Source organism: Xiphias gladius, chromosome 7, assembly GCF_016859285.1.
Source record: "Xiphias gladius isolate SHS-SW01 ecotype Sanya breed wild chromosome 7, ASM1685928v1, whole genome shotgun sequence".
Taxonomy (NCBI): Eukaryota; Metazoa; Chordata; class Actinopteri; order Istiophoriformes; family Xiphiidae; genus Xiphias; species Xiphias gladius.
Window position 1 is genome coordinate 17077646 of NC_053406.1, and position 22450 is coordinate 17100095.

The following is a 22450-nucleotide window of genomic DNA, read 5'->3' on the forward strand; positions in this document are numbered from 1 at the left end:
TCAGCTTTCATTCTTCACGACTTGTAAATAAACAAGCACAATTAATACACCCTACACCCCATGCCAACACGCACTCACATCTTTAAATACCCCGGCTCTGACGACAAGAGATAGTACTGCTCATCCAATTTATGCGTGAGCGAGCCCAGGCTAAATTTGCAGCCAGGGAGCCAACTTACGCAATCATCCCTGGTCTCCCTCCTGTCTATACAATGGCTCGGAATCTCACAGTTTTCAGACCATCGCAGCCCTCCCCAGCACAGTGTACACTACAACTCTGGCACTATTCCTGTACCAGCCCCTGCCGCCTCGGCACAAAAATACCAGTGGTGGGGGTGGGGGGTGGACAACAAACACAGCTGCTGTTGGGAGGAAATATTCAACAGAGAAAAGGGGAAATAGAGACTGTATGAAGGACAGGACACAGTTTGCAGCTTTATCCTGGTAGATCTGCCAAAAGCTGTTGCTTTCTTCTGATCTGAGGGTGCGTGAAGTGTTTTACTTGATATTGAACTGTTTCCTTGAAAAGTTGCATTTTCGCCAAACTGCTTCAGTTTTGTTTCTGTGTGTAACTTTCTTGACAGACAAAAAAATGAAGCTGTTTGAATCTCGGGTAAGGTATCATTATTCACTCATAAGACAACTGTAGAGCTGCAACCAACAATTATTCTGATTATCAATATGTATTAATCAACTAACTACAAAATAACTCAATACTACTGTATAAACAGATATTGAATGACCATATAGTAAAACACAGTTGTAATGATATAAAATATGTTCACAGGAGAAGTTATAATGGTTGACACATAGTGTGGAGTGGTCTGCTGGAGTGGCAGCATCTCGACCTCCGACAGGAAACAACCTAAAAGACTGGTTAAGAGGCTCGGTTCTGTTCTGGGAGGCCCCCTTGACCCAGTGGAGGTGGTGGAAGAAAGGAGAATGATGGCTGAATTATCATACCCAGTGGACAACATGTCCTGCCCCATGCAGGACACTCTGACAGTGCTGGGCAGCTCCTTCAGTGATACCGAAGAGTGATGAGATACTGCAGGTCCTTCCTTCCCACTAATGCTGTCAGACTTTACGATCAACACTTCTCCCAATAGACCACTCACACCAAAAGTGACTAATCCAGTCATGTGCAATATAAATATTTCCTCTGCGCAATAATGTGACCTTCAACTGATGAGCCTGTTTACTCATTTGTTTTACTTATTTTTACTGATGCTCTTGCTATCGCTCTATCCCCTTTGCTACTGTAACACTGCAAATGTCCCCGCTGTGGGATTAAGAAAGGATTATCCTATCTCATTTATTAGATGTTTAATTAGTTCTTATTAATGCTAAATGAGTGGGATAAAGTAAAGTGTGACCTGGATGGATGATATTTTCTTCTTTCTTTAGCTGGAAAAATTATATGTACACTAAAAGATTCATCTGTCGGTTTGAAGAAGAATGGCTCTAGGCATGGCCATGTCGCTTGGTCTACCACTTTGGTCCAAACTGAAATATCTCACCAAATTTTGTACAGCTGTTTGGGATCCCCTGAGTTTTCCTCTAGCGCCACCATGGAGTTGACATTTGTGGTTTTCAAAGAGACATTTACATTTGCCTGATTTTAAAAGCCTTGTCCTGGCCAAAGTTGTCACATTGGCTGGCCTCCTGCAAACAAGGCTGGATCACTAACCGGTCAAAGCGGGCAACTGCCCAGAGGCTGTGAAAAGTGAAAAATGCCCATCATTATTCCCTGAAGCCACGTTAAGTTGTCTTCCTTCGTCTGACCAGAAGTCAGAGACACCAACATGCTGAGGTTACTCTTATAGAAAACTGAAAAAAAAAGCAAATATTCACATTTCAGAGGCTGGTACCGGTGAATCTTCAGCATTTTTGCTTTTGATCAATTATCACAACTGTTGCCAATTAATTCTCTGTTGATTGAGAACTATATTAATCACCCAATCCTTTCCGCTTTAGAGTGCTGGTTGGAGTCAGGGTCAATAGGGGCCCGACAGCAAATTTTGTTCCAGGGCCCCTCAGGTTTATCCGGCTGTGCCTGTGGAGCTGAACTAATACACATAGAGGGTTCTGAGAAGAGCAGATGTAAACAAGAGGAGGCCCAACATTTAGAAAAATAGAACTAAAATAATATGAAGGAGAGGCCAGACACCGAGAGGAACCATAAGAATCACTCTCTATGGGTCCTTCCTGTCTCGCTATTCTCTCGCCATCACAATATAGATGGACGGTTGCCAAGGGAACCCTGTGTGTACTCACCTAACGATGAACAGGAAGTGGTGTGCGAGCAAAGGTGCTATTAATAGAAGGACATTTGCTTGCTCGCAGTGTGTGTGTGTGTGTGTGTGTGTCAGCGTGTGTGTGTGTGTGTGTGTGTGTGTGTGTGTGTGTGTGTGTGTGTGAGCAGCCAGCGTGTAACAGGGGGAGGAGGCTGCAGATTGTGGGACTCGGTTACTAGAGAGAACAGGAGGGGGGAGAAAGATTGAGGGATATATGGAGGGAGTGAGGGAACGTAGTGGAGGTGGGGGCGAGTGTGTGTTGACGCTGTACGTGGCGTCAGTGCGATAAGAATAGAGATGGTGCGTGTAGCGCTGCTGAGACATCACCCTCACACCCTCAGTGGGGCAGGCAGCACTCACTGTGTGTGTGTGTGTGTGTGTGTGTGTGTGTGTGTGTGTGTGTGTGTGTGTGTGTGTGTGTGTGTGTGTGTGTGTGTGTGTGTGTGTGTGTGTGTGTGTGTGTGTGTGTCAGTGTGTGTCAGCGAGTGCATGCGTGTGCGCAGATATTACCCAGGGTATGCTCATGTCTGTATGGATGAGTAAACTGTTGGGGTTGCTGCAGTGATTTTTCTTCAGTTGTGTAATTGCAGTTATGTGTACCATTGCATTCAAGTTTAATATTTGGAAACAGATTTTATTTTCTCATGTCAACATATTTTTAAATGATTATACAATTCTTAAAGAGCAACTTGAGAATATGATAATAATTGCAGAAAAGGGGGTAATTATGTGGACTATATTTAGGTTTTCAAAACAATTTTCTTTTTAATAGAGCATTGCCTTGAAAAGACAAAAGGAACAAAGATACCTTTATACTCACACCTTATACTATACTATGCTGAGTAATATAATAGTATTATATAACAATGAAATTATGGTGCTGCATACTCCGCACATGGAAGGATTATGAGACAACAGATCTTTGGAAAGAGACATGCAATAGGCCCCCCGCTCTTCCTCCATAAGAGCAGGAGACACAAAACGGCAACAAACAACGAGACTGTTTGGTCACTTTTTGTCTCTTTGTAGACCTTTTGTGTTTCTTTGCAGTCATTTCATCTTTTGTGCCAATTTCTGGTCAGTTGTTGCCTTTTTGTGAGGCTTGTAAGCACCATTGTTAGGAATCTCGGAGTTCTCTTTGATCAGGATATGTCTTTTAACTCCCACATAAAACAAACTTCAAGGACCGCCTTTTTTCACCTACGTAACATTGCAAAAATCAGGCACATGCTGTCTCAAAAAGATGCAGAAAAACTAGTCCAAGCTTTTGTTTCTTCGAGGCTGGATAACTCCTTATTATCAGGCTGTCCCAACAAATCTTTAAATACTCTCCAGCTGACCCAGAATACCACAGCGCAAGTACTGACAGGAACTAGGAGAAGACATCTCATTTCTCTTGTTCTAGCGTCTCTGCATTGGCTACCTGTAAAATCCAGAATAGAATTTAAAATCCTCCTCCTCACCTACAAAGCCCTTAATGGTCAGGTACCATCTAAATCTAGGAGCTCATAGTACCCTATTACCCCCTTAGAAAACTGTGCTGCCAGAACAAAGGCTTACTTGTTGTACCAAGAATCTCCTAAAGTAGAATGGGAGGCAGAGCCTTCAGTCATCAGGCTCCTCTACTGTAAAACTTCTTCCAGTTTGGGTTCGGGAGGCAGACACCCTCTCCACGTTTAAGAGTAGGCTTAAAAACTTCCTTTTTGATAAAGCTTACAGTTAGGGCTGGCTCAGGCTGGTCTTGAACCACCCCCTAGTTATGCTGCTATAGGCACAGACTGCCGGTGGACTTCCTGTGATGCACCGAGCTCCCCTCTCCTCATCTTCCTCTCCATCTGTACGCATTCATATCGCATCAACGCTCGTTACTAGCTTTACTTCTTCTCTCTCCCATAGTTTTGTGCTTTCTCGTCTCTCTCTCCTCCTGTCGCTTTCTGCAGGTATTTCTGCCCCTGGTGCTGCACAGTCTGGATCTCTGACTGCAAACCAGTAACTGCCCCCATGATCCTGGTCAACACCAACTGCTTCAATTATTATGATTATCATTACTATTATTATATTTAGTTGTGTTAGTATTATTATTCACCCTATTATTATAATTTTTAGTTTTATTATGCTCATTATTATTATACATCTTTATGTGGTACCCCCCCCCCCCCCCCCAACCCAGACGGCCGCCAACCATGAGCTGGGTTCTGTTCAAGGTTTCTACCTGTAAAAGGGAGTTTTTCCTTGCTGCTGCCGCCAAGTGCTTGCTCATGGAGGAATACTGAGTCTCTGTAAATAATATTGTAAAGAATACGGTCTAAACTTGCTCTACGTGAAAAGTGCCCTGAGATAACCTCTGTTAACCTCTGTTAACCTCTGCACTATATAAATTGAATTGAATTGAACTGAACTGAAGATGAAGAAAGAGTAAAAGACTAGCACAGCATGTATTTTGTTTATGTTTGAGGATGTACGGCATATGGTTGGCTCAGCTGGGTCTGTGTGGAGATCCTCCTCATAAAGCGTCTTCACAGCATCAGAAACTGCAGCAGCCACTATGTAGGAACAACAGGTGGACAGTGAGCGAAGACAGCATAAACACAGAGTCAAAAAACTTGTTCACGTCCAAGTCGTTATGAACATATAATAGAGCAATTTTGGCCAGATACTCACAGCATTGATCCCTCTGTCTTTCACCTCTTGACTGGTCTGTGATTCATACAGAGCTGAGGAGAAGAGGGTAGGAAATGACTGACTACAACGTCTTTGCAAAGGCTCAACACTCACAAAGTTCTGGACCAAAACAAAACAGAAATCCTCGCAAGTATTTTGAGTTTACATAGTGATAAATAAAGTAAATACGCGTAAAATTGTTACGTAAACAAACTGTGCACACATAGATCATCTGAGGGCAAACTGTTGAATGTCACCAGGCCACATGTGTAACATATTTTTTAGCACAGCGTAATTATATCATGAGATATATGAAAAAATTCAATGTAGTTGAAGAACAATTTGAAAAGGTGATTTTAGAAACAGTGTCCCGTGTACAGTGTTGGAAGAAGTACTCAGATCCTTTACGTAAGTAAATGTACCAATACAACAGTGTAAAAATACTCCATTAAAAGTAAAAGTCTTGCATTCAAAATCCTACTAAAGTAAAAGTACAGAAATATTATCAGCAAAATGTACAGAAGTTTTAAAAGTAAAAATACTGGTTCTGCAGTAAAATGTTCCCGTGACTGATATATGATTATATCTGACATGACTAGATCATTAATACTGATGCAACAGTGTGTCAGTGGCATTTTACTCCAGCTGCTAGAGGTTGAGCTTGTTTTAACTACTTTATATACAGTTTGACAGTTTAGTCCAGTGGTTCCAACCTAGGGGTCGAGCCCCTCCAAAGGGTCACAAGGGGACGATTAATGGGAGAGGAAAGACGAAAAAAATTAAGTTCTGCAACACAAATCTGCATTTATATTTTGGACTTTTGTCCAATCTTTGCTTTTTTGGTGAAATATTGGAGACTTTTACCTCATTAGGCCTCAAACAAAAAGTACAGTATGTCCCTCTGAAATGTAGAGGACTAGAAGTAAAGTAACATAAACTGAAAATACTTAAGTAAAGTATAAGTACCTCAAAACCGCTCTTAAGTACAGTTCTTGAGCAAATGTATTTAGATACTTTCCACCATAGTCTGTATGTACCACATGTTATGATTTTATTTTTTAACCAAGTTCATTGGTTAATGTTGATCTTATTTGCCAACCAATGAGCTGGGACATTCAACTAAGTGTCTGTATGTATAATAATATGGGTACTATGTGACGGGTTTGGATCAGGCGGGTCAAAAATAGAAAACAGACTTCTACAGAGTGTCCTGAAATAATTAAATGAATAATAATTCCGGTGGTGTGAGGTCATGGATGTATATTTTCGTCACTGGTTGTGTGTTTGATGACGTGTAAACAGACAACCAAACAAGGACTTAAATGATAATAACAAACTGGATTAGGTAATTCTATACAGTAGTGCAACTAGATGGATGGATATATGTGTGTGTTTCTGTGTGTGTTACCAAAAAGCTTGCGCAGCTTGGTGAAACATGACACAAAGCCGTGGAAGGGCATGTGAAGCTCTCCAGATGCAAACCGCTCAGACAGCAGCTGGACTACCTTTCCATCACACTGCATTCCTGGGAAACACAGGAGCCAACAAGGGCGTGAAGCCAAACAGCAGCAACCGTCTGTGTCTCTGTGTGTGTCTGTGTGTGTGTGTGTGTGTGTGTGTGTGTGTGTGTGTGTGTGTGTGTGTGTGTGTGTGTGTGTGTGTGTGTGTGTGTGTGTGTGTGTGTGTGTGTGTGTGTGTGTGTGTGTGCGTGCATACCAACAGCTTCCAGTGCTGTGCTCAGGTCAAAGGGGCTCATTGTCCCAGAAGAGTCTGTATCGAACTGGAAAAAGATGGACTGAAAGGGAAAGCATCCTTAGAAAAAGTACTAATGAACCAACACTCCTTTTTTTTGTCTTTGACACACATACGCACACATCCACGGAGCTGTACCTGCAGATTGCGCAGACTGCACAGCATGGTTTCTGTTTGTTTACGGCTGAGATTGCAGCGCCCTTTAGTCTGCCAGCAGAGTTAAGGACATCTCAACAGGACAGAGGGCAGACAGATGAAGTTATGAGGAAGAGGAGTGAAAGGGACCAGCGGGGGTGGCATGATGACTCAACCCGAGGACCGGGGCTCAAACTAGCAAAGGTGTGAAACCGGCAGAGGTCATTCACATTTTTAGGACCAGCAGTTGTAACGTTAACCCATGGAAAACATGGTATTTCTCTAAGACTGAGTAAACCAGACGTACCGTATATACTTTACAGTATAGTCACTGTCAAACAAGAATTGTACTGAATTACAGAGAGACTGGAGTGTGAGACATATTAAAGAATATACTGAGGACAAAAGGATACATCCTCTCCAAAGATGAGCTGTCTGCACGTCTCCAGGGGCAGATGGTAATCTTTGTCAAGGACTTTGATCAGGGAAGAAAGGCAAAGATTGATGAAGAGAAAGAGAAAGAGAATAAGGGGTTAAATTGGATTTGCCGAGAAAAGATGAAGGGGAGGACAAGGGAAGTCACTTTTATTAATTAACCAAGCCTTTATCTGACTGCAGCTGTGAGCCTCTGTCTAGACTGGTGACCTCTGTGGCTTGGTCCAACTTTCAGGCTAAAATGTCACTACTTTGATCCCATCTGGTGGCCGTTACAAGTATTACAGAGTCAAAGATCACTGCTGGTTATCTGGCTGCCTTTAGACAATGCATGAAAGCTCAGTCACAGCCTTAGATACAGATAAAACATGTGGCAAAAAAAAAAAAAAGGTGATATAGTGGATATTCTAACCTGAGTTGAAGAGCTTCATGAGCTCCCTGGCGTTCAGCCTGTCATCCTGCCGGGAAGACGCAAGAAATTGGTTTGGATTGTTCAACCCAAAGGACCCAAATTTACACTTTTATTAACTGAGGTAATGTAGTAGGATGGGGAGGAGGAGGAGTTCTTACAGGGCCAGCCTCCTCATCAAAAGTCCTCCGAACTCTCCCTTGATCCTCTGGGTAGACGGGGGTTGCCATAACCTGTTTGGCATAAAATGTGACGAACAAACATAAATATACTATACATTTTTTGGTTGCCTGTTATCGGCAGGTATTTTAATGTATATGGGCGAGAGCACCGAACTCACCGGGAGGAAGTCAGAGGAACAGGTAAAGTCTTGAGTCCTGCAGCACAAAGACCACATTGGATTGTCTATGTTGCTTTTTTAAATGATACTTTTATACAGTTTGAACCTTACAGACTAATAATAAATAAATAAAAATAAAGAAATAATAAATAAATCATGTTTGATACTGACACACTTGCATTAACTGAAGTATTCAGATCCTTCAGGCTATTAAAGTAAAAGTAGGAGTATCACAATGTAAAAATACTCCATTGCAATTAAAAGTCCCATATTCAGAATTCTACTTGAGTAATAGTACTAAAAGCAAAATGTACTTAAAGTATCCAAAGTAAAAGTACTCATTATGCAGAAGGGCTCTTTTAGTGTTGTATTATGGAGACCAGATGTTCCTAAAGGACGGCTGTTTTTAACCCTTATGTGCACAAGATAATATGTTGTGCACACTAGTTATTATGTGTGCAACATGAAAAAAATGTATAAATTTTCTGGACTTCAGAGTCTCTCCTGTCACTTTTGTTGCAGGATCAGTTACAAGTTTATTATTCTTATAGGTACTTATAATTTCAAGGGGTTTGTACTTTTTACTTCACTACATTTATTTGACAGATACAGTCACTTCCCAAAAAGATTTTACGTATAAAATATATGAAGTGCTTATAAAATGCTTTGTTATAGATTAATCTACCCAACAGTATAAACAAGTACGGCTAAAACTGTGATAGAAAATTCACTGGCAACTATTCTAACAATCATTTAAATACTTTCCATCTCATGATTCCAGCTTCTCAAATGTAAAGATTAGCTGCGTTTTTTTTCCTCGTCATTATTTTACTTATTAACATAACGGAAGTACTTGGTGACACAAAATAAGACATTTGAAGGTGTTACTTTGGGCTCTGGTTAATTGTGATGTGCATTTTTTCAGTATTTTCAAGATCCATCCAGAAAATAATCAGCTGATCAATCCATAATTAAAAGAGTCATTGGTTGCATCCTTATATAAAATAATAAAAAATTAGTTCAACCTCAACTGGCAGCTACAGTAAAATGCCGCTTACACATTAATGCATCACTAATAATAATCTAATGATATGATAGATAATAGTATAACGCTCACTGAGGCCGTTTTTCAGCACTGAGTACTTTCACTTTTGCTAGTTTATGTACATCTCCTGATTATGCTGATATATACCTTTACCCAAGATTTTCAGTGCAGGACATTTTCTTGTAATGGAGTATTTTTACAGTGCAGTAACAGTACTTTTACCTAAGTAAACAACACAGCTAATAGGTTTCATAACTGAAAACACCTGTTTGGTCACGCAGTGTCTTTAATCTACGACAACGCTTCATATTTTAGAAGTTGATCATGTTTTTTTTTATGTAAAACCAAGGTAACTAGTAACTGTAGCTGTTAAATAAATGCATCTAGTAAACAGTGAAAAGTACAATATTTCCCCCTGAAGTGCAGTGGAGTAGAAGTATGAAGTCCCATAAACTGGAAATACTCAAGTAAAGTACAAGTATCTCACAAACTGCACTTAACTCAAGTGCAATACTTGAGTAAATGTATTTTACTTTCCACCACTGGAAAATAAGGGTGATTATTATAGTCAGATTCAGTGTTCATACTACACTGTTCTCAGCTGTATAATTGACTCTTGCTGGTGTCAGAAGCCATAAGAGGGGGTTGCAAGCTTCCAACTGATACAGCAGTATAATGTTGGGAGCACAGTCCCACAGTGAGTGTGGGTGATGATGAGTGGGCTGATGAGAGTGAGTGCAGCAGGAGGTTGATTCGGGGAGGCCCGGCCCCTCAGCGAGTGTTGTGGGTCTGTCTTTTTTTAACAAAGATTACATTCGGCCAAACAGTCTTCTCTCGATTTTTGTCCCGTCTTTTCAAGTCGTTTAGGCCCTCAGAGCTAAATTTTCCTGTGTCTCACCCCAGAGTGTTTCCAGTCTTGGAGAAAATGCGGACAAAGAACTCTCCGGGCTGGTTGGGTCGATAGGTGGACGCCACGAGGATGTAGGTACCCGGGTCCAGACGCATCTTCCTCCACACACCCCTGTGGGACAGAGTTAATAAGTTTTATTCATTAACTTCCAACAGCTAAACAATGTTCAATGATCAACTAAAAACATTAAATCCATGCAATATTCTATATACAATACATGTTTTATATATACACTATATAGCCAATACTATTCATGTGTTTAGTAGCTACCACCATCAGGACCATGTGCAATAATGGCTACTGTTCAATATGTTTTATGATTTCTCTCTGTTGTTGTACCTGTATGTATTTTGTCAGGGGTTTTTTGTGTGTTTGTGTTTTCATTTCCTTTTTTTGGGTTTATAAGGTAAAATTTTATTTGATTACATTTAATTTCTCTCACAAGATAGAGAAAATAACAACAGTTTTAAGTCTGAAAATTTTCAAGTAAATATGCAACATATACAATATAGTGACATCAAACAATCACCAGTTCACGGACATGGAGGAGTATATGTCATTAACTGTGTGGACCAGTATCTAGCAACAAGCTTTGCATTTGGTTGGACAATTATCACTCGGTTTTGTGAGGAAGTGAATTAGTTCGTTTTGAGGTTGAAATTTTGATGGGTTAAAAAAAGCCATTCAAGTTGTTTGAGTGAACAGTTAGCAGAGGGCTCTTCGGTCCCTGAAGTAACCAAGCAGAAGCACACAATTTGGTGCTTTTGCAGCCACATTATAAAAAAAATCAAAAACATGGGACTATAAACTATCAAGAAGTCACTTTTTCATATGATGGCGGTCTTTACCTCTGAGCCTTATATTTCCCAGAACGACCCACAGGGCGATTTTTCTTGAAGAAGTTGCGGTCCAGACACACACCCTGGAGCTGTACGGAGAGAGATATCGTAAGTGGATGGAAAGTTCGGTAACACATTATAATATAGCCTGTGTTTTAGTTTAATTATATGAATCAGGATCCAATAAAAATATTTACTGGGTTCAAGTGGTACTTAAATGTAGGTACAGTGGAATAAACACAAGACTACGAGGAACAACAGAGAAACAATTGGGCATCTCAAAAAAAACAACAACTTATTACTACTTTATGCCAACACTGGGAAACAAAACTGAAGTTTGGTAAAAATGGTCCTAAAAACCTCGCTCTTATTGTGTAACTACACAGGAAAAAGGGGAGAACAGCCACACGTTATATTACAGCCCACATAGCTTATCATTACTGTGTAATTAAAACAATTAAAATAATAATTACTAGGTTCGTCATTAAACATTAAAGATGTGCTAAGTTTAAGCCACCTTCATCAATGATATATCACTTTAAACCTTACTTAACAAAGGTACGTTTGTTTTCGACTCCGGCATACCTGCTGCTCGACAAACATGCCTGCTAGGACCAAATATTCAAAAGTACACACCCATTTCTCGCCCTGTCTTTATTCTGAATCATACAGTGACGTAGGAAAAGATAGGAAATGATAATAAATCCCTGTAGTGTTGCTGTAATTGAGCACCCCTGTTTTATATATTGTATTTTCTCCTACACTCTGCAATAATGTTTGTTAATGAGGGATCCTGCAACGTGCATTTTACATTACACAGTAATGATAAGGTGTGCGGACTATAATAAAATGTGTGGCTGTTCTCCCTTTTTTATATTTTAAAAATACTGTAAGAAAAAGGTTATTAACACCCTTTTTACCAAACCTTAGTTTTTTTTCTAGTTAGTTTTTTCCCAGCACTGTAAGCCTGTAGATACCCATTATTTACAAAAATACTTTATATTGTAACCTTTTATTTCTCCTTTCATCTTAAATTTCCAATTGTTATTCCCTTGTTTTTTTCAACTGCACCTACATTTAAGTAACAGCAGGAACTGGTGAGCATTTTATTATTCCCCGATTAATACAACTAAATTACAATGTAAATCTGGGGCTGTGTTATAAAGTGTAACGTTCCCTCTTATAATTTTCAGGATGACTGTAAAAATATTACAATAGATACTCACCTCAGGAGGAACCTGCAAAACAAAAGAGACACAAAGAAACATTTGAGTTCATCACTAACAAAAATTAGGTGCTGAAATCCAAAATACTGAATAGTTAAAGTCTTTTTCTCACCCTGTAGATGTGGAAAGCTATGTAGAGAAAGTTGACTTTATCCTTCTGCCTGCGGTTTTTCTGCAGCAGCTCCACCAGCACAGTGCACTGTTTGGCTTTCCTCTTCTGTTTCTCTGCTCTCTTTGTCTCCTCTGGGGTTAACTCCACCTCATCCTCGTCATCTTCATCTTCGTCATCCTCACCCTCATCCTCATCTTCCTCCTCGGGCTGGTCCTGCTCTTTAAGAACCAACTGGAACTGAGGATTCTTCCAAAATGTTTCTGAGGGGAAAAAAAAAAAAACCGCAAGAGCAGGGTCACATAAATGATCCAGGTAGAGCCTGACTGCATATTGGTCCAAATGTAAAGTCATAAACATACGGTTGTATCTGCGGCTACCGCCGGCGGAGCTCCCTGGTACCCAGAATCCCTCATGTTCACTGATGGTCCAGGTGGATGGGGGTACAGGAGTGGAAGGAGAGGCAGCTGTATTTCCTTCGTCAAGAGTGTCAGGACTCACACTGCAGAGCTCCACGATGTTAAACAGGCTGCTGAAATCCTCGGCACTGATCCTAATAAGTGTTAATAATAAGTGTTTTTGTTCGTGAGAGCTTGTGTGTTAGTGTAAATTGGCGTGTTTTAGTTGCTGCCACATACCAGAACTCTCCGTCTTCTGTCTTTTTCAGCTCTATCCGCTCTTTCTCTGCTTTGTCCACATCGTCCCACTCTTTACCCCTGCAGTCACAAAGAGATACTCAACATCTGCGGAGGCGCTGTAATCTGTGAGTGATTGTGCTCTCCTTTACAACGCGCACAAACAGGAAGCTTCCTCACTTGTCGCTCCAGGGGCCGCGATATTCGACAAAACCCCAGGGGTTCCTCAGCCTCAGCAACAAGATCTCATCTGATGCTTTTTTCACCTGAAATGTAAGGAGACATTAAGGTAATGTGTGAGTTAGGATCCGAGTTACAAAAGGAAAAGTCTTGGAAAATCTTTTGCCAGTTCTCAGTATTATCTGAAAAGTGTATTTGTAGTGAGATGAGATGAGATTACATTACATTACATTAGACTGGGTGAGATGACATAAAATGCCATGAGGGGATATGACATGAGATTATATTGCAGTTTCATGACATTATATTGGATCAAATTAGATGAGATGCGATGACATGAGATGAGATTAAGTTATTTCTTTGCTGTTCAGAGTTTTTTATTCTTATATATGTCAGAGATTAGGTGCGATGAGATGAACTGCTATGACTGGAGATGACACGTTGACATGAGATGAGAAGACATTTCAGTCAAATTATATTGGATTATATTGGATTGGGAAGGTTGGGATACAATACAGTGAAATGAAATGACATGCGGTGACATGAAATGGGATTAGATTAGATCAGGTTGACATCAAACAAGATCAGATGAGGCAAAATAAAGTGATATGATATTAGATTAAATTTAGATTAAAATTAGATTAGATCAGATTAACATTAAATGACATGAGAATAGACGCAAATGTGAATAGATGAATTGCTACATTGATAAAGGATTAGATTAGATTAGATTAGATTAGATTAGATTAGATTAGATTAGATTAGATTAGATTAGATTAGACTGGGGGGGGTGAAATGACATAAATAACAGGACATTAAACACCATGTTTGGAGGTGACATCAGAGTAGATTACATTTCAGACAAATTGTATGAGATGAGATTAGATGTGAACGTGAAATGAGATCAAATGAAATTAGAGGATGAAATGAGATGAGATGACATTAGAGTGCAATGATTCTTGTGGAAAAACAAGTCATTTTATCATTAAATTGATAATTATTAAAAAGGAAACACATCAGAGTAACATATTGATGATAAAAGATCAATAAACAAACAATGACAGTGGTTCAGTACTACACAGTCTGCCATGTTGTGTCAGTGTGATACTGACCTTGTCCGTGTCAGTGACGGCGTAAGCGTGGCCCTTTACCAGCCCGTCTCCTGTGACTTTACCTATGTCACTGTAGCTGGTGGCCTGTGAAGACAAAGAGAGAAACTCTAGTGGATCTAAATGACCATCCACCTGTTCAGCATGAACACTTTGTTGCGTGTATGTACCTGGATGAAGCAGCTGAGCAGGCTGCCTCTGGACAGGGCCCCTGTCAGGGACCTCCAGAGGACTTGAGGCGTACAAGATGAGATGTTCTTCGAGTACGCGATGCCTCCTGTGAAATCCTCCATCCCCTCTGAAATCCTGCCCCCCTTCAGGCTTCCGTAAGATCCGATTAACCTACATGTGAGAGGTGAGAAAGTTCTCTCCAGTGTCAGCGTATTTTTGTCATATCACTGTAGCAACAAACACACACACACACACACACACACACAGAAAAAGCGTGGGTGGTCTAAGACATTACAACCCAGAAACACATGCTGGTAGTGGCAACTGACTTGGCATAGGCCTTCTCCACCAGGGCGCTCCAAAACTCATTGCGGGTTTGAGAGTAGCTGAAGAGCAGACGGCCTTCGCGTACTGGCAGCCTGTCATCCACAACCACCTCCACCCACTCACCATACTGCCAGAACTGCACGGGGAGAGGGTGACAGGAAGAGAGGAGTGGTGAGAATAGAGGAGAGATGGATTTAATGAATCAGGAGTAAAGATAATGAGGAGGGAGGCAGAGTGCAAAGACACAAGCCACCTGAACATTATGCCCCCAGTATTTCCCTTAAACCTGTAGCCATGGATTTTTTGGACTCTGGTGGGCAGCAGAATCAAACTGTAAACACTGTAACACTGTCATATCGTCACCTGTTCAGCTGATATGGTGAACTTGTTAGCAGTCCGATATTCACTCTTCTTTTTAACTCTGTTTTTGGTCTTTCCCAAACCCCCATTAATCAGGAAATATGCTGACGTTGTTCTTGTGATTAAATATGCTCACTATTTTTGACATCACTTATTGAATACAATAAGCAGCAACATCACCAGTAAATAACTATTACCTTTGCAAGCTTTTAATGCGCTCTTTGGTATTTTTTAGCTTTTGGTTTGTAGTTTAGTTTGTTACATTTATTTATCAGGGACCACGTAAAAAAAAAACATTAATCTCATGCAAAGAGAAGAGATGCACTGTAGCAGATTTAGCTTATAGCTACTTTCCATCTGCAGTCCCAGGACATGTAGACATAATACACCAAGTGCAGTAATATAAATACAAATCACAAAATACCAAATACTGAGTAAAATCATACATTCAGTAACACCCCTCTACCCCCACCCCCCAAGCATCATCTTTTTTCTAACAGACATAGAACGTACATGAGAGTGAAGACAACATAACGTGAAAACTGAGTCTCTTAAAATTCATTTTTTTAGGCATCACACGAAAAAAATATTAAAATCTACATGTTATTGCTCAAGTATCAGGGAGATCCCTTCCTCAATGGCTTTAAATGAAAAGGCAGATTGTATAACAACAGCGCCAATATGGAGCCTTGCGGCACTCCCATATTTCAGGCTCCTGTTGATGGCAACATGTTATTCACCTGAGCACACTGGATGCGTTCTGACAGATATGATTTTATCCAATTTACTGTTTTTATGCTTAAGAGATTAAAGTACAGATTGGTAAGAAGTACTGAATGATTGACTGTATCAAAGGCCTTGCGTAGGTCAGGAAACACTGCTCCCACTACTCCCCCTTTATCTAAATTAGCTTTTATGACTTCAATGAAGTGGTAACGTGCAGTTTCAGTAGAATGGCTCACTCTAAACCCAAACTGCATAGGATGGAGTAGATCTTCTTTTTTCAGATGATTTACCATTTGTTCAGCAATTACTTTTTCAGCAACTTTTGAAACTACAGTGAGTATAATGATAGGCCTGCAGCTGATTACTTCTTGTCTTTCCCCAGTTTTGTATACTGGAGTTATAATAGCACTGATCTTTTCATTATGTAAATAATAGAAGCTGTTAAGTTTTCTTTGTTTTTTTTGAGGAAAGCAGCATCAAGTTCCCAAATGTCTTTGCTTTTGAATTTGTTTTATGTACCTGGGAAGCATCTATTTGTTTAAAATTCACTGTGGTTGTATCATGTTTTTAAAACCACAGGCAGTAAATTTGCCAGTGGTTCTCCTGAGCCTTTTGGTGTTTCCTCCTGCATGTTTCATGATGTCAAGAAAGAGAAAAAAAGCTTTGACACAGAGATTTTTTTTCAAGGCTAGGTTTCTAGACTTTATTAAGTGCCAGAGGGTGTCATTTAGCCAGGGCAAGGTCTCTTGTCTATTTTTCCTCAGTAAGTTCCCATAAAGTCATCACAAGCTTGCTCACAATTTTTACCACGAGCTGTATCATTCCATTTGATCTGTCTTATTTCATTATCAAATAACTATAGATCTTTCTTTGGAGTATATGAAATGGGATTATTTCCTTCAATGTTATTTAAGTTTCTATACTGATTCTTAGTGTGAGAATGTGATCTAATATACCTGTTATTAGATTATATGTCTTTGATTTGCGGTCTACTTTATTTGTGATAATTAAGTCTAGCAAAGTTTGAGAACACTTTGTTCTTCTTGTTGCACTTTTTGTAATCTGGATCAACTGAAACCTATTGGTGATTTTTTTTTTTTTTTTCACGTGTTTTATCCAACCAATTAAGACTGAAACCTCCCATCAAGAGCAGTTCTTAAGCATCATGGTTTTTAAGAACATCACATAAATGATCAAAGAAACCATCCTTCGCAGTCGGTGGTCTATAAAGTGGCCTACAGTTAAAACGAAGGGCATTTCAGGAGAAAGTGTGTCGGTAACCTGGTAGGCCTATAGTTGCTGGAGTTAACCAAGTTTCAGAGAGACACAGTTAATCAAGATTTGAGTTTGTTAAGAATTGTTCTAGTTTTTCAGCCTTTGACACAATGCTCCTTATATTTAAGTGTCCACCAAGGATCCCCTGAGGTTTTACTTTAGGGTCCCAAAGTACTTTAGTGTGATTTACCGTCGGAAACCTTTTAGTTCTCTGTTGGCGATACACTCTGTATCTGCGGCATGGGTATCCGTTGGAGAGCCAGATGTTAATAGTCTCCTTGTAGTGTCGTCCAACTCAATTACAGAGTTTATCACATGATGACCTTGTGCTGTAGCAATATTCAAATGTTCAGCGATGGAGCGAATGGAGCTAACTGACTTGGAATCAGAGGATCCATGTGCTTTGAACGCTGCCCCTTCGTAATTGCAGGCAACCTCCAGGCCCATGAAGGATGAGGATGAATACCCCACAGTCAGCAAATACAGGATCAAGCGTACAGAGTCTGAAAAGTCTTTAGAGCTTATTTCTCAATAGCGGCCATTCTGCACTGCAAGTTGTTCATCTTTCTGTTTATCCTGTTTTATTCAGTTTAAAACTTAGTTTTTATCTCTTATTTTATTCTATTCTTAGACTTCTATTTATATGTAGTTTTACAAGTCCTTGTGCTTTGTTTTATAACTTGTCTAAATGCCATTTGTCTTAAAGTGCTATACAGATAAACTTGCCTTATAAACCATGCAATATCATACTATCACGACATATTTAGGCAAACAATAAAAATCAACAAAACATTGAAATGTTCAGAGAGAGTAAAAAAACAGAATGAAGGAAATATCAGCCGTCCAGATCTGACAATTGAAACCTTGTGGTCTGTAAAAGGATGAATTAATGAACACACTGTTCTTTTGTCTGGCTAATATGTAATAAACCACTCCCACGGCCGTTACTGGTCATGAATAGGGGTGTGTACTGTACTGCTAACTGTGTACAAAACAAAGGCCGAGAACAGGCCCACACAGGTCTTTCATAGCTGCAGCTGTGTCTGTGTGTGTGTGTGTGTGTGTGTGTGTGTGTGTGTGTGTGTGTGTGTGTGTGTGTGTGTGTGTGTGTGTGTGTGTGTGTGTGTGTGTGTGTGTGTTTGTGTGTGTGTGTGTGTGTCCCAGGGGTAGTCACTACCTGCATGTCTGGAATATTCTCCCATCACCCTGACAGGACAAAATGAGTTTCCAGTCCTTCCCTCCTGCTTGTTAAGTCATGTCACATTCTCCCTGACAGTCTCTAAAGGGCCACAGCTCCCAGGCTGAATAAAAATAAAATCATCTGACTGGTCGGTCTGTTTTTACAAGATTGATATGTCTAACAAGGTTAATATTTTATTGATCTGAACAGGACAGAGCCGGTGAATGATGAACTCTCTAGATTATAATCGCCAACTCTAATGAGGTTTTAAAGATTAGGTTTTTCTCCTCTTATGTGTGAGACCACTAGGCAGTGATGACTCCGAGATGAGTTGATACCTGTTTGATCCAGCTGCCTGCATTTAATTCCAGAGCTGTGGCACGACAGCTAAATAAGAAGACGTCTCACTGAAAAGTCTAAATGGATAAAGCCAAAGCAGATAAAACGTGAATTATTTTAGAGAATCGGTTTGAGTGTGAGTTATGCACATAAATCAAACTTAATTACTATGTCTACCCTGTGCTCAGGCCTGGTATACAGCATTTAACACAGCAGAGATCAGCACTATTAGATTTTCACAGTAGTTCAGGGAGGCACAGCAGCTGTTTTAGTATCACATTTATCACAATGTATCTGTAACATCAGCAGAAACCTTTGCAGCTGTTTCTATCTGCGACCTCTGGATTAACCTGCATAGGGGCCTTGGGGCAAAGATTAGATATTTTTGATCACAACGTTAGACTCGTCTATTAATAAATTAATAACCAGACTCCCCAGGTGCTCAGTGTCCTGCTGGTTCAGGCTTTCTGGCCCAGTAACTCGTGGCGCATACGAGGAGCTGTGGTAATGTAGAAACTGTCTGCAGTCGAATTGCATTGTGGGTAATGTAGGCATGAAATAAAAGAATTATACCTTGGATCTGCTGCATCGAGTTTTGACTTTCCAAACACTGAGTCTGACAAGTTTATGGAAGTGCAATGCTAAGCTGGCGACGTTCTCTTTTACGGCCAGTCTGTTGATATGATATGTCGAAGATTGTATTTGTGCGTGTACTTTTTTTGTGTGTGTACAGTGCGTGTACAGCTAATCATATTGATACTCACAGTAAAATGGAAGATCCCTGCATAAGGCTCGGACAGGCTTTGGTCAGGGGGCACCACCTTCACAAAGAGCTTGGGGTGCATGGTCAGACAGGAAAGGGCCGCCAGCAGCCAACAGTTACCTGATAAACAAAGGGGGCACGTGAAACTGGTACGGCGTAAAGGTTCTTCGTTCTGTGTGATGAATGATTACGTATGCATATCCAAGCATTTATGTGGGCTTCAAGTTGTTAGTCTCCCCTGAGGCGTGATTCATGATTTCGTCAGGTAGGTTAAGCTCACACACACACGCACATACACGTAATAAGCCACATTCCCATCCAAGAGAAAACATCTGTTCCACGTTGTTTCTCTGGAGATGGTGTTGGTATCTGTGCAAATCATGGAAAAGACCTCCTCGGATGCAGTTTGAAGGGAAAACAAATAAGTCGGACATCAAAGAGGAAGGAGAAGAAGAAGGAGGAGGAGGAGTAAAAGGAGGAGGGGGAGGAGGTGGTGGTATTGATCAGTACCACTGACATATTTACAGGCAACTTGTGACATGACGCACCAATCCAGAAGAGGGGTGGAAGGAGAGTTTGCTGTTGTGCAGAAAACAGCCTTCTCCAGTCACCACAAATAGGAACCAGACTGCACAAAACAGATTTTTAGCAGTATCTGGGGGCAGTTAAAGACAGGGCTGGACGGGGCAAGGACCCTCTGCAGATCTGGGGTTTGGGAACAATAGAGTGTTCACTCCTTTTTTCCCCCCTCGCTGTGCATTTTAAGTTGGGTCCCTGGGGCTGTTTGGTGCAGAGGTCAGGTCCTGCATTTTACTGCAATCAAAGATTAGGTGCTGACTGACGTGCGTAAGCGTGGAGTGTCCTCTGCTTTTGGTTATGTGGACTTAACTTTTCCAGGATGTTGTGCAATGCCAATTTAAGACAGTTCAGCGTGACACATACTAGTTTCAAACCTCATTCTTTGGGGAGGTTAGATGAGCAGTGGGCAGGAGAAGCAATCTCTATTGTCGACAGAAGTATTTTTCCACTGTACTCACCCAGTTGGCCCTGACAGATATCCGTGGTCCCAGTCGTTCCCTCCACAAACACAGCATTCTTACTGATTTCCTTCAGAAATGGAGAGAGAGGATGACAGTGGGAGCACAAGATGCTGCAAGACCACAAACTGATAAGAAAGTTTTAAGGACAAGTCAGTGTGGGTGATTCTTTGTGCTGCAGCCTTGTTTTCTCTGGGAGATTATACAAGTCATACAAGATAAGATTATCATGCAATCATTTTGATCATTTCAAATAATCACTTAAGTAATTTCCTAAGCAAAAATACCACAATTTTACCATCTCTCCTCTTTTACATGTAACTGTTTCAGTTATTTAATTGTAAATTCAATGTTTTTGGGTTTTGACTGTTGGTCAGATAAAACAAGACATTTGAATATGTTACCATGGGCTCTGGAAAAATGTGATGGGCATTTGTCTCTATTTTACAGACCAAATGATTAATCGAGAAAATAATCGGGACATGAATCAATAATAAATATAATCGTCAGTTATAAAACTAGATTTATTGGATTTAGGCTATGATGTGTGACTTTGTGTCATTTCTTTAGTTACTTTAGTTCTTCTCTTGAGCAAACTGCCTCAGGTGGTAGCTTCCTCAGAACCAGGGCCACACCTGGTTGAATCACTCTTAACGTCTGCAACCCTTGCCACACTTTTGATAAGAGTTCCTGAGAAGAGGCAATACCAAGAAGATACTAGGAGCCGCATTTCACACTACTTCAAGTGTTCAGGCATCTTTTAATGTCCAGAAGGGACCAAAACATGTAAAAAAAAAAAAAAAAAGTACATGCAGCCAACCTCCCTTTAAATTAAACTTTGTGCGCCTAAAAATAAAATGTTGTCAGCATTTTCTCAATTTGTGTTTTTTTTTTCTTTTGGGTTGCAGAGGAAGCTATACCATGAATGGATTCTGAATTATTTTACAACTCAGTTATTATGTTGATGACCTGAGTGAAGACCCATACCACTGATAACAAAAACACCCTACAACATGTGGATAACAACTGGCACTTTACACACATGTACTACTGTGTGGACGCACCTTGGGTCGCTGCCACTTAATCGCCTTTTTGGGATCCGGGTCTCGTTCGGGGAAACCGATGGACTTCTGCTCGCCCGGAAAGGTTGGATCAGAAAACAGCACCCCGCTCTTCAGACACTCCTCCAGGAGAGTCTTGAAGTCCTGATCCCCGAACTTGATCGGGTTCTCGACGGAGCCCAGGGCTGCCACTCTCTCGGTCGCCATGCTGTCAGCGACGGTTCAGTCAGACAATATGTGTGAGCAGCCCAGGCTTAAATTCAGTTAAAAGCGCACACCCACCACATCCAGGGGGGCATTCTTGCAGGGCTTGCAGGGCTCTGCCAAGCCCGGAAAGGTATGCGGAGCGCCGGGGGGGGCAGCGGAGAGCTGGAGTCGGCGTAATGACACGGCGCCAGCATCTCTTTGCTCCCTCTAATTTATCATCCATCACCACCGTCGTCCCGAGCGAGGATGAAAGAGGCACCGAGCCTCTGTTAGGACCGCGAGAAAAAGCATAAATAACGGTCATATAACTGGACAACCCTGCAGGGACTTCAGTCAAAGTGTCCTGCCCCCGTCACCACTGTAAGAACTTTCTACAATGTTTTAATTATTTGTGGGTTGTTTTTTTTTTTTTTTTTGGCCTTTGTTTGTTCAGTTCTTTCCAGGAAACTTCATCGAAACCTACCGGAAAACTACAGACGCGTTCATAAGCGTCACCCGATATTTTCCTTATAATCAAATTCACAGAAAAGAATAAAATGTCTGAAATGTGTTCGTGTTTACGTGTGCATGTAGAGTAGGCGGCCCGTATGCCGAACATCACCAATAGCTGACATTTTGAATAAATGAGGAAACTTAGATCAACCACAGGTCGGTTTAATCTCTTTATAACACAGTTGACTTAACACTGATCAGACGAGCCCTCCGTCGGTTCCTCGAAACCGGCACTAGGTGGCACTCGAGTCCACCTAAAGGCGCCGGACCGCAGACTCTCACGTCCACTGTATGCAGGGGAGTTTACTGTAAATTATGCTGCGATGATCGTGATGAATAAGGCAGTGGAAAGAGAGTCATCCTAAAAACACCCCGTGGGTCTGTTCGACTGAAAGTGAAGTAAATCACGCTGTGAATTTTCCCCGATCAC

At 40.9% G+C, this 22450-nt stretch overlaps 1 protein-coding gene across 1 annotated transcript; it reads right to left on the minus strand.

Annotated features, from left to right (window-relative positions):
- Nucleotides 1–4616: 4616 nt before the first annotated feature.
- On the minus strand, nt 4617–21528 carry capn12 (calpain 12). The gene is made up of 22 exons (XM_040131375.1): nt 21325–21528; nt 20261–20330; nt 19225–19343; nt 14583–14716; nt 14253–14424; nt 14086–14169; nt 12974–13059; nt 12797–12874; nt 12521–12711; nt 12162–12421; nt 12050–12061; nt 10833–10912; nt 9973–10095; nt 8030–8066; nt 7851–7922; nt 7693–7738; nt 7259–7320; nt 6849–6917; nt 6675–6753; nt 6367–6483; nt 4959–5011; nt 4617–4840 (listed from the first exon to the last, which is right to left on the minus strand). Exons 1-22 carry the CDS (start codon nt 21526–21528, stop codon nt 4814–4816), a joined length of 2175 nt encoding a protein of 724 aa, XP_039987309.1. The 3' UTR covers nt 4617–4813.
- Nucleotides 21529–22450: the final 922 nt, after the last annotated feature.

What these genes read in the sequence shown, in the direction of transcription:
- capn12 (XM_040131375.1), bottom strand. Translation starts at nt 21,528, where the DNA reads ATGGCGACCGAGAGAGTGGCAGCCCTGGGCTCCGTCGAGAACCCGATC. An exon ending in CAGGGATCTTCCATTTTACT is followed by an intron (nt 14,717 to 19,224) that starts GTGAGTATCAAT and finishes CTCCCCGTGCAG; the next exon opens with TTCTGGCAGTATGGTGAGTG. An exon ending in TGCTCAGCTGCTTCATCCAG is followed by an intron (nt 14,170 to 14,252) that starts GTACATACACGC and finishes TTGTCTTCACAG; the next exon opens with GCCACCAGCTACAGTGACAT.